Genomic DNA, 13307 nt, shown 5'->3' with positions numbered 1-13307 from the left:
TATTTTACAACAGTCACCACTCTTCAAATGTTCTGCTTTGGTTGGTTAATATTTGGGATAAGAACCTATGAAATATACAATTTCTTTGTTGAAATTTCTTTCTTTGTTGGATCCGCCATGATGTTACTGAATGGCAGAACAGGCTTCAGAGATCAATTGGCCTTTTTCTGCATCTGCTTTTCATGTTCTCTAAATTTCTATGTACTGCAATTCACCTTTACTTCAGATCAATAGTTTCTGTGGAGAGCTACAATAAAACACAGACATTTCCCTGGGTACTTGGATCCAATAGCAACGTAACAGATCATCATTTGTTTGATAAACATAAATTTCTTAAATGATTTAATGTTTCTATGTGTTCTGTCTTTATTAAAGTAAGTTTTCTTTTTTGATTGATGTTGTCCATCTGAATTACTTCTAAGGCAACATACTCATATGGTGGAGGAATTCAGCAAGTCAGACAACATTACACCTATGGAGGGGAATAAACAGTCTATGCTTTGGGCCAAGACCATTCATCAGAATGGGAAAGGAAGGGAGCAGCGACAGATGAGACCAGGTGAAGGGGAAACTGACACACATAAAATGCAGGAGGAACTTAGCAGGCCAGTCAGCACCTATGGAAGAAGGTGGATGGGTGGATGGGTGGAGGAGAGGAATGAGGTAAGAATCTAGGAAGAAGTAAAGGGTTGAAGAAGGAGGAATCTGATTGGAGAGCACAGTGAACCAGAAAAGAAAAGAAAGGAGAAGGGGTATTAGAGGGAGGTGATGGGGCAGGGGTGAGATGGGCACCAGAATGGGGAGTGAAAAAAGAGAGGAGGTGGAGAAATTTTGCCGGACATTCGAGAAATCAATATTCATGGAGGCTACTCTGATGAGATATGACATGTTGTTCCAGCAACCTGAGTGCATCCTCATTGCAGAGGTAGAGGAGGCCATGGATTGACATGTCAGAATGGGAATGGGAAGTCGAACTGAAATTTTGTTTTTGTTTCTGTCTGTAATCCAATGCCAGGTCATTCAGGGGGCTCTCAGGGTTTCAGTGTTTTTACCAGCTCTCCCTAACATTGAACATACACTAAACCAAATTATGTACAGGTAAACTTTTTAATGACATGAAGAATCAGCAACGCAGAAACTCCATATGGAATTGGGAGCCACATCAATGGTGCCCAATGAAAAAGTGATTCAAAGCAACATTAATCAGAGCCATATTTCATTGTGTACTTGTGGTGAACTATGTGCCTGTCTGGACATGCCCCCTGCTGACTGCTCCTGTGGCTCCTCCCACAGGCCCCTGTATAAAGGCGATCTGAGGCCTGATCCTCGGCCTCAGTCTCCAGGATGTAATATGGTGGTCACTCACTGTTTGTTCCTTCTTCCAGTCAATAAAAGCCGATATCTTGCCTTACGTCTCAGTGTGAGTTATTGATGGTGCATCAGTACTATATGAGAGTCTTGGATCAAAGTAACTGGTGCTGGCATGATCAAAATGACACCCAAGTAATTTCTGACTTACAAAATTATTTTGCAGCTAAAGCAACATTTTAAGTGACATTGAGAATAACAAAACTATTCTACCAAGGACATTTGCTGAGCATTGGAGTATTCCTGAGACATCTTCCAGCTCCTCACTGACTGTATGATCTGTGCTTGGACATCTGTTTGACGGTCGCAGGTCGCTCTCTAATTCTCTGCAATTGAAGCAACACAGCACATTTTAGCTTTTAGTGTAACATACGTGCACACAGAGAGGAGAAAAAAACTTACTGTCGCTACCTTGACCTTCATTCATGCATGGAATTGAGGTTAAAGCTTAAAGTTTGACAAGGTTTGCCGCATTTGAACATAATTTACATGATAACTAATTCTGACTGTAGAGCCACATACCTTTACTGCAAAGGAGATAACTACTTCAGAGGTGAATGTGGTGTTCAGTGACTGGAATTCTGAGATACCTGTGCAAAATCCATAACGCTTAAGAAAGCATCTGAGCAACTGACTGGAAATCTAGATGATCAGGTACAGGCTTTTTTAAAGGGATGCACTTACCTTGCAAGCTAAGCTATTCTTCGGTAAATACATGCTTAGAGCTCCACTAATTTACTGAAATTCACAGCTGTGTGTAGTCATATTCAGTCCAAGTTTTGCCACAGCAACACATACAGTACCTAAAAGGCAGCTGTCTGATATCACTGCACCAAGGTAATATTGGGCCAGGTCTTCCAATGACCACCAATGACCAGGGAGCTACCTGACCTCTCCAGTTTCATGTTATCAGGATTGTGCAGTGTGTGTGAACCACATCAATCTCTCAGCAGGTTTCATTTCCCTGCTGATTTGAAAGCTGAATACATTAGACCATTGGCAAATGATTTCATACTGACAGTTCTCCATAATTTCAATCTAGCTGGTGGAGAATGGCACAGAGGGAGTGAGAGAGGGAGAAAGAGAGAGGAGATAGAGAGAGAGAGGAGGGGAAGGGAGAGAGGAGGGAGAGAGAAACAGAGAGCGAGAGAGAGAGAGAGAGAGAGAGAGAGAGAGAAAGTGAAAGTGAGAGAGAGAAAGAAAGAAAGAAAAAAATAAAGGAGACTGGATGTCCCAAGACTGAGGAAGTCACAGAGAAATATACAAAATATTGGGTGTGAACAATTAATGTGATTTTAAAACTGTGATCTCTTGAAGTATTTTTCCAAATAACTAACTCTTCTTTGAGTTGCAACATTGTTTTGTAGAAAGTTCCAGAAACAGCCTGTGAAGAGCACATTAATTATACACACTCTGAGTTCCTTATATCTCAAGTCTGTAAGTTAGCAGATACTACCATATACTTCATTGGAGTTTAAGTGCCCACTGAGCATGCACACATTGCAGGAAATGCTAGGGAGAGGCAGAGATAGCACAAGGGAGAATTGACACTGGGATGATAAGGTACATAGGTTTGTCATCATGAGGACCAGGAAAGATGATACTCAGGAACAGGTGGGAACTAAAATTCAGGAGGATTGGGAAGGTTGGAGGTATGGCGTTCTGGGAAAGTAACAGCACTTTCTGTGTACCTCCTGTACGTCAGTGGCATTCAGCACAGCAGATGCAGCAATGGTTCAGAACTATCTGGATTGCCAGTAGCAAGAGCTATTTGCTGTTGCAAAGACTGGGAAATACCACTGGCCACCTGAGCTCCATGTCCATTCAAACAACTTCCAATTAGAAAAGATGCAAGTTGGAGTAACTACAGAAGTAATTGTTGGTCAGCCTGCAAAAGATCTGGCTCATTGTCCCAAGCTGGATTCTAGGTAAGATTCTTTATTGTATATTTTCTCAGCACACAACTTACAATATAAGAGAGTACACTGTGATACACATTTTCAGCGTGTATGTTCTGCCGTATATGATTATATGGTTTTGTTTTTTTTTAATTAAAATATTTATTTTGACATGTTGCCTGACTGCAGTTTTCTCGGTTGTGTTGTCCCCTAATGTTCTTTACCTTACTGCAATTTGGGTGCAGTTGGCTGGCTATCATTGATTATATGGTTTAGCTTTCTCTCTGACCCAAACTCCCTTAGAGCTTGATTTCCACAGTTAAAAGTGCAAAGAAAATTTATTATCAAAGTACGTATATGTCACCATAAGCTACCTTGAGATTCATTTTCTTGCAGGTATTTAGAGGAAAGTAAAGAAATACAAAAGAACTTATGAAAAGCTATAAATAACAAAGACTGGCAAACAACCAATGTGCAAGAGAAGACAAATTGTGCAAATAACAGAAAAGTAAATAAGTTGTGGAGTCCTTGAAAGCAAAACTGTAGGTTATGGAATCAGTTCAGCATTGAGGTGAGTGAAGTTATCCATGCTACTTAAGGAGTCTTGACTAAAATATACTCCTTTTAAGGTATTATTTTATGATTTTTAAAATTTAAGTTCTGAACTATTTCTTCCCAGTTTTTGTTTACTTTTTTCCACCTAGCCTGATGCTTCCACTTGAGAAGATGGGCATCAGGCCTCCGCACAATCATAGTGTGCACATCCACAGCAGGATGTGCCAGACATCAAACAGCTGTGACCCTATCTTTAATGTTCAGAATTAAACTCTGGTTATTCTCTCTGTCATAATTTTGGCACTAATTGCCAGAACCCACATATTTTACTGAGTAACAGTTTATTTTTAACATTTAAATAGACCTATATTTAAACAGTTTTTCCATCCATTTAATTTTTTTCAGTTTACTGGGAGTCAGATTTTCCCATCTGTTTGGCATGTTTTAACTCATGCATAAAGAATGTGATTAGACTGCAAACTAAAATATTTCACACAATAATATTACCTTCACAGTGAGTGAATGAAATGCACATACAAAACCTCTTTCAATCCATTGCTGTTACAAATAATTCAAATTAATAGGCCAAAAATTTATAGTGCTCGTGCATGGTCAAAGATGGGCAGAAACCTTGCAATATCATGGAGGTTTGATATATTTAAATTACAGTTTACTTCATATTTAGCAGCTGAGTAGATCTCCCAGAATTTCAGTACTTTTTCAATTAGCAAACCATAATTTTGGCATCATACCTGTGTCAGTACAAATTTCCAATTACAAGCTAAACAGATGGTATATACCTAACACTAAGAAGCAAAGGGAAAGGAACTTCAACCTGGTGATAATAAACTTTTAAAGAAGTAGGATCAGGATTACTGCCACACTCCTGGTGAGGTTGTGGCAGCAAAGACTAACCATAAACTCAGGCTGAAGCCCCAGGCAGGATCAAGAACTAAAAACGTTACACGGTTTGAAGCCACTAGAGATCCAAATAATTCAGAGGAAGTTCCACGCCCATAAAACCCTCTGATAACAGGTGCCAACAGAAAAGTGACACTTGAACACGTTTTCAAAGTATTTTAAACTGCCGTTTTGGTTGTTCCATTATACTGAGAACATTACTGTTCTTTAAAACAATTGCTTTTCTATTTCATTTTCCAATATCATAGGAACATCGATAAATGATGTAACCCATTAAGTGTGCTCACATTTTACTGATATTAGAACAGATCTACAAATGAACTCCACATGCCCGACTCCATATTCCTCAATACTTTCAGCCAACAGAAGTCTAGAAAGTTCTCATTCAAAAATAACAGCAGATAGAGAATTAACTGCTGTCTATGGGGCTTCCAAACTTCAACATCACTTTGCGTGTGGAAACATTCCTTAACGGCACTTTTGGAAGTTCTGGATCTAATACCTGCACCACATACTTCTCATCCAGGACTCACCAACCACTGGAAATACTTCCTTTCATCGATTTCACTGGTTTCTCATTGGTTATTTGGTCACAGGGGTGTGACTGGGTGGCACTGGCTCGGTGATCTGGAAGATACTGTTACTGTGCTGTATCTCTAAATGAAAAATAAATAAAATTTCAATCTAATCCTCACTTTACCTCCTATATTACAAGGAATGTATTATGTGCTTCTCTCATCTTTCTTCATAATTTTACCCTCGGAGCCCTGATAAATCTGTGCTACTCTCCTTCAAATCCCAAACTATACATTAGGTGGCTGCGTTGCAGAACTACTACACACAGTAATACTTCACAAAGGATGGAAGAAGAGTGAGAGAAAGATCAAAGCCAGAAGAATCTTGCCTCTATTGTCCACTTCCCCCTTTCTAAATAAATTGGTCCATAGTCTAATATTTCTGAAGGCAATGATTGGCAAATGTCTCCACCTTCAACAGTCAGAATTCCAGTCACTTATCCACAGCTGGACCAATTTTCTATGAAATCATTGGCACTGCCATTTTGCATTTCTTAGCCTTTGGATAAGTCCATTCAGAGGCTGGTGATTTATGTCATGTACCATGCTTTGCAACATACTGCTGGCTACAGGATAACACAGGAGATTTCCACTTAAGGGAAGGGGAATTCATGTCCTTCTCTTGAGTAGGCGACATATGACAATACAGAAAAAATTGCTGATTATATGCTAGGAGATCTAGGACTGATAGACACATAAAGTGGTCAGGGTGTTACATTAATTCAGAGCTCGCTGCCAGTTGAAAAGTCTATCATTAACTATGTTATTCCCAAAAAGGGTGTTGCTCCCAAAAAGCTTTCACCACTGGGCAGCTGTAGTATCCTTGCAGGTGTAGGCAAGGCTGATTCTTCTCCTTGGCCAGTCCTTCGGGACTGAGGCTGACTTGCTTCAAGTCCTGTTTTGCATGTCCCTTGGTGACTACTGCAGCCAATCTGGAAACCACAAGCTCTTCCACAGACAGGGCGGGAGCACAGGTAGTTAGTTAAGTGGTATATCTCTTCTGTTGTTTATACAAGGCTTTTGTGTGTTGTCACTACATGGCCCTGAGGTTCCCCAAAACTGCAAATGATCTTTCTCCACTTTGAGTGATCATAGAGCAAAGGTTCCCAGAACAATATTGGAACATAGGATTTCTTCAAGAAAACTTGAGAACATTTTTTTCTTCTTCCATCTGATAATTTCCTTCCACAACAGAGTGGAATAGAATGTCCCTTTCAGGAGATTGGTGTCAGCCATGTGAATGATATGGTTTTTCCAGCGCTAAAACAGAGAAACTATTAATAATGACCTCAATACTGGGGATGTTGGCTTGATGTTGGTTTATTCTTCAGGTAAACTTGGATGATTTTACAAAGTCAGCAATGATTACATGTCTCCAGTGCCTTCAGATAGATGTGTGCTGTTATCAGAAGTATATCAAACAGCAATGTTCTACTCTACCATAGACCCAGGTCCAAGGTCTTGATCTTCAAATATTTCCTTACCTGATCAACCAATGATGATGCTAGAGCATTGAAGGCAGTGGTGACTTTCATCATAGATGTCTTCCTTTGTCGTGAGCTGAGTCCGAAGATGTAAGATGTAGTCACAAACAAGAGAAAATCTGTAGATGCTAGAAATCCAAGTAACACACACAAAAAGCTGGAGGAATTCAGAAGGCCAGGCAGCATCCATGGAAGTAAGTAAACAGCCAACATTTTGTGTGTGTTGTGTGAAGTGGTACCTGTTTTCCAGAATCTTGGCATGAACTTTTATTATTGGAAGGCAGTGAGATGCAGCAGGGGCTGACTATTGTCTTGCAGGTGTTCAGTGTGAAGGCCATACTCTCATAAGCTTCAGTGAATGTATTGTCGACATCTTGGAGCTCATCTTTCAAATACAGTGAATTGTAGTTAATTGGCTATTTCTTTCTTTTTATGAACTATAATTACATGAGTTGGTCCCTTAGTGGGTATTGCTTCTCTTGAGCTAAACTTTCAGACCTTCTCAGAGAACTTTGATTCATTTAATACGAAAGAGAATTTTTCTCTATTAAGGGCTCGCTTGACTAGTTCCTCGGATGTTGTTGGATATACCTGATAGGCCCTGAAGATTTATTTACCTTCATATATGGCACACTTTAGGCACCAAGTTTATTGAATGTGCGCAAGTAAATTATGAGTTTCATAAAGTTCAATTCCTGTTTCAGTCTAAAATACTGCCCTTTTATTCTCTAACACTATCTGACCTTGGTCTGAATGATTAGAAATGGTCATAATGTTGTTTAATAAAAAAAAAACAACTCTAACCAACCATGTATGCACTGGAAATCTCTTAGTTGCAGTGCATTCTTCTACTTATCAATCATTCCTGTGCTATCTTGGAAAGGCAGTCCAAACCTAGATGTAATCTTCTCCCTGGGCCTCAAAATAAAATTTACTTATTTTGCGAAAATCCATGTCATCAATTATCTTACCACTTTCCCTTGACCTGCAATGATATTACCATCATCCAATTCCCCATTAGAAGTATTTTACTTTATTGTAGTAAACCTTACAGCCCAACAAGCCAACACAGCCCATGTGACCAATTTACCTACTATCCAATACGTCTTTGAAATATTGGAGGAAACCAGAGCACCTGGAGAAAATCCCCATAGTCACAAGGAGAATGAACAAACTCCTTACAAACAGCAGCGGAAAGGATAATGTAATAGCGATACGCTAACTGCTGCATCACTGTGCTACTTAAATATCCTGCTTTGAATCCAGCCTTGTCCAGGCACTTAATTACTGCAGATCAGACACCACTGCAACAGCAGACTCATCACTTTATTCACAGAACTCACCCACCATCTACAGAGCACAACATAAAGAAAGACCGTGGATATATTTCTATGCACCATTTTAGTTACTTCTTCAAAAGGTTCACTGATGTTCATAAGAAACGACTTACACTTTATAAGTTAAATCTGAGCAGCAGAAAATTTAAGATAGTCGGTCACTCCATTAAAAAGTATCGAATCTGGCAACTTCCCACTGAAGAATATGAGGCTAAACTGGTTTCTGGTTTCCTGTGCTCATTTCATTTAAGAAATATGGCATGACATTTGAAATTTTGCAATCCAAAGAAGTGGTTCCTGACTCTAGTTTACATTGATTAATTATAGCTCTCAGTGCTTGTCTTCAAAACCTGCAATGTAACACTGTCTTAGGGATTTGTCATTCTTTGTGTCCGTAATATATGTTATGTGTTTTCCTAATGACAGGAGATTGAGTAAAATGTTCCTACGTTATCTGGAGTTTGAGTGTGATTTCATTGAAATATTGAAGATCCTGAGATAGATTGACAAAATCGATGTGTTCTATTAAAACAAAGAAAATGATGAAAACTATCTTGTCCAAGACACTTGTTACTCATTAATGTTATTGTTCTCTTTTTCATCTCTATTTTGCCAACAATCACTTGGGTGAGTCTCAACAAATAATTCAATATTAATTTTCTATGGGATACCTGTCATGTTTCTCCTCGTCTTCCACTGAATAATGTAACCAAATAATTGTACTTTCATTCTTTTTTCTTTTCATTTCCAAGTTCACAAGGTCTCAAAGGAATTGCATGGTTATTATTACATTCTCCTTGGTTTTTCTTCTCTATAGTCTGCACCTGTATTTAACTGTACTATCAACATATACTGTGATTTGTATCTTTCCCATCAGTTGCCAGAATCTGCATTAGTTTTACCCTTTTTGAAAGCTTCTTCCTTTTAAATTTGGGTGATAACTTACCTCATTTATCAATGGATACTTTTAAAACATGGAGCTCTTTCTTTGTTCCTACAACATTGTATAAAATATTTTACTAAAACAATGGCTTTTTACCTGTACTGCACTTAATTCTTGCCAACATTTTCAGCATCAGAAAGCAGTTCCTATTATAACCAAATATTTTATGTTCCTATCTCCTTATCCAGCTGTTGTGTGACCTTTAGGTGAGATCGGCAATTTCTTGCCACTTTAGCTATGCCCGGTGGGATGTGGGTTGAGAATGTCACAGCTGCACTGTGCACATAACCCAATCATCTGCAGATGAAAACTCATCTCTTCATTCTGGATTCAGTTAGAAACATGGTCCCATGTGAGTACAGTACCCAAAAGTGAAGCCTTCTACTCATCTTCTTGTTCTGGAGCACCGTGCTTAGAAAACTGTCCATGTGTTAAACTAAAACTTCTGACCAATTTAATAAATATGTACATGCTGATTGTAAAGTGGTGAGCAGAAAAAAAACTAATCTAAAATATTAAATTTTTCAAAAATTCAAGAATTATATCTTACTGCACACTCATATTTGCAGTATGAATTGGAATTGTTTTACCACTGTCATATGTCTTCCATATTGTTCATTACATAGAGGTAGAACAAGGTAAAACAGTAACAATGTAGAATAAAGTCTAACAGCTACAGAGAAAGTCATAACGAAGTAGATTTTGAGGTCAAGAGTCCAGCTTATCATACCAAGGAACCATTCAATGGTCTTATAACAGCAGGATAGAAGCAGTCCTTGACCCTGGCGGTTTGTATCTTCTGCCCGAAGAAAGAAGGGAGAAGAGAAAATGTCCACGGTGCATGGAGCCTTTGATTATATTGAATGCTTTACTGAAGCAGGGAGAGGTGCAGACAGAGTCCACGGAGGGGAGGCTGGTTTCCGTGATATGCTTTCCTCAACTCTCAGCAACTTCTTGCAGTCATGTGTAGAGCAGATGCCATACTAAGCCATAATGCATTGAGATAGGATGCTTTCTATACAGTGGAATGACCATAGTGTGGGTATTTGTGTGTGAGTTTTGCTGACTCTCACTGGAAATGTTCAGACAAGGGTTAAGGAGCAAAGCTGACTTTACAACAGCATTTGATGCTGATATTCCAGATAAGGCCCTTTTTCAGCCTTGCTCAGCTGAGCATGCACGCTGCAGCGGGAAAGGAACCAACAGCAGTTGACAACTGTGTAGAAGAATCATCAACAACTCCCTGATGAAGGGTCTCTGTCCAAAATGCTGTTTATTCCCCACGATGAATGCAGCCAGGATTTCAGTTGCTCCAGCACTCTGTGTGTGTGTTAACAGCTTACGGGTTAGTTGTCATTTATTCTCGAGGCCGATGTTATAACTGTACAGTTATGAAGTGCTTTCTAGAGTTCTTCAGTGTCACCAAAGTGAACGAGAAGGATCATGTCAAGCGATGAAGTGGCCTGGTTTTAATTCTCCTCATCAAGACATGAGCACAGCAGTAAACATTCCCATTGGAAAACAGAATGCTGGGAAAATGAGGAGAGAATAATTTATTGTAAGGAGGTTATTTCCACCCAGGATGTTCACGGGGCAATTCTTCAACCTGAACGTGGCTGTGCTTCAACGTGACGTCCCCTCTAAAAGACGCCACCATAGCTGCTGTCTCAAAGCAGGATGCTACTGAAGTGAGGTGGGCATTCATTTACACCTTTTGAGCTTGTTCCAGGTTGGAGGAAGAAATGATTGCTGCATCTTACAATTCACCATTCACTACTGCACAATAAAACTGACTCTCTATTCAAAGAATGCCGAGGACATTTCATTCTCTTTTTGAAAAGCACAGGTGGAGTGAGCACAGCGTCAGTTGCAAGCTTTCTAATGGTGTGGGACACCAACGAACGACACAAACATGTCATAGATCTCACCAAAACAAATTCCATTTCCTCATCAAACAACTGAATTGCAATTGCAGACAACAAATCATTCAGTGTCTGGCATTCTAACAGCTGCTCTGTTGCCTTCATTCTGCAGCCGTCCCCTGGGCAGCTTCATCTGAGACACGACAAATTGAAAAATGGCTATTGGGCAAGGGCCATCCAATATATATGAAAAGAATAAGATTAAACATCCACAAACATGGTATGGAAATGTAGATTGATACAGTGAAACAATGCTTCTGTTGACTGGATTATTTATGGGGTGGTTGTATAGGGATTTGTGTTTTGGGATGGTTCCAGTAACTCAGCCAGCTGCATAGATTCACCATCGTTAACGTACAATTCTTGCCACCAGTTTCAGTCAGCAGAGGAGCAGGGGAAGAAAGAAGGCTAAGTATATGGTAGATAGGCAGACTGTCTGTGAACAATTCATTAAGTTATGATTTCCATAATTCCCCATCTCACCCACATCACATTGCTGACAGTTCACAGTATTTACTTGGCCATAGTGGAAAAACAAAAAGGCTACGTAAATATTTCAAACCAAATTTGTAAGTAAAAGCATGACCCAGAAGATAAAAACTTCAACAAATCAACTTTGTGCAGTTACTAAGTACTTGTTCCTACACAATGCTACTCAATAGCTACAGCATGTCAGGGTAGGGGGTGACCTTTTATAAACAGTTTAAGGGTCAGACTGCACCATCTGGCAGTCTGGTCTGCTTGGCATTGGAAATACAGGCTATTGGCAAAATGAGTCCAGGGATGGAGGAAATCTGCTGACATCACAAAGGAATCCATTGAGCTGCCACCACCTAGGGTAGTACGTCAGCAATCCTTCTACTCTTCTGGAGGATAATTTGCTCTCCAAGCTCCTTTGAACACTGATGTGTGCAGAAGCATACTAGCAGCAATCTGATCTACACAAGATCTGTATGATGACTACATTGTTTCTCAGTCAGAAGTGATTGTGGGATGAGGGAGAATCAGAATATTAAAATTTGAGTTGGCATGATGATATTACTATTTTTGATGGTTACAGTCCCTCCGCTGTCCCCAGGCTGAGGACTGGATATGTCAAAGATGACGTGGTGTATGATCACATAGGAGGGTCTTTCCCTCAAAGGGAAACTGGTGCCCTCAGCAGTCTTCCACCATTTTACTTCCCAGCACCACGGATACAGCAATGCTTTGGATAACCAGCAGTCAGCAGCAACGCTAACGCTGATACCATCAAAGACAGCATCCAGAGCTAAACATTGTTGTGAGATAAGGTTTGCTACAGTGCTGGGTAGGTGATGTTGAAATAAATCAATGAATATTGAGTGTTAATCCTCAATCTTGATGATTTGGCGGCACCAGCGCATAGCAGTTACCGTAATGTTTTAACAGCACCTACAACCCGACTTCAGTTCCACCACTATCTAGGAAGAGTTTGGATGTTAACTTCTCTGTTTTCCTCCGGATGCTTCAGTTTCCTCCCACTTTCCAAAGATGGACAGGTTCAAAGATTAATTGGTTACATGGGCTCAGGGGCTAGAAGGGCCTGTTACCGAACTCTATCTCTAAATGAAGTATAGCGGGGTGTTGACTGCGGACTAGTTTCCTGCTGGTCACATAACTGGCATTTGAAGATTCATTTGCTAAGCTTTAATGCACCCAGATCCTCAGAGCTATAAGCCTGCCATCGACCACCATAGCTGTTGCTCCCACTGTCTTCTGAGAGTTTAGTTTTGGGCTGCTGGTTCTCAATGGATAAATGACACCAGTCCTCTCCTGCAAAGACCTGCAGTAAGCATCAAACATTTGGAGGCAGATTTCTCCCATGTTGTTCTATTTTTCAGTGTAGCAGGTCATAATAAATTCCAGAGCACATGCACCTCCCCTTTAAAAGCTTCAGACTGGCTTTAATTGACAGTAGATGCTCTTGTTATTCAGCCCTGCTGAGGTAACTAGCTAATAAACAGTCATATAGCGACCATGTACATAAGCACATTTGGCTCCCACCACTTTTCTGATAATCGTATGCACCTTAATCTAGTTAATATTACACGAGGGGTGATTGATAATTTCGTGGCCTATGGTACAGTGCATGCAAAAGTTTGGGTGCCCTTGGCCAAAATTTCTGTTACTGTGAATAGCTAAGCGAGTAAAAGATTACCTGATTTCCAAAAGGCATAAAGTTAAAGATGACACATTTCTTTAATATTTTAAGCAAGATTACTTTTTTAATTTCCATCTTTTACAGTTTCAAAATAACAAAAAAGGAAAAGGGCCCGAAGCAAA

General features: G+C 39.8%; 1 protein-coding gene across 1 annotated transcript in view; it reads right to left on the bottom strand.

The window, feature by feature from the left end:
* gucy1a2 (guanylate cyclase 1, soluble, alpha 2) overlaps positions 1-13307 on the bottom strand; it is a 162791-nt gene that overhangs the window by 107618 nt on the left and 41866 nt on the right. The window contains exon 3 of the mRNA XM_059963306.1: positions 1582-1694. Coding sequence (XP_059819289.1) covers positions 1582-1694 — 113 coding nt within the window. The remainder of the gene's footprint in view (positions 1-1581; positions 1695-13307) is intronic.

Source organism: Hypanus sabinus, chromosome 3, assembly GCF_030144855.1.
Source record: "Hypanus sabinus isolate sHypSab1 chromosome 3, sHypSab1.hap1, whole genome shotgun sequence".
NCBI classification, from domain to species: Eukaryota; Metazoa; Chordata; class Chondrichthyes; order Myliobatiformes; family Dasyatidae; genus Hypanus; species Hypanus sabinus.
The sequence above is the reverse complement of the archived record's forward strand: the minus strand, read 5'-3'. Positions and strand labels throughout refer to the sequence as shown.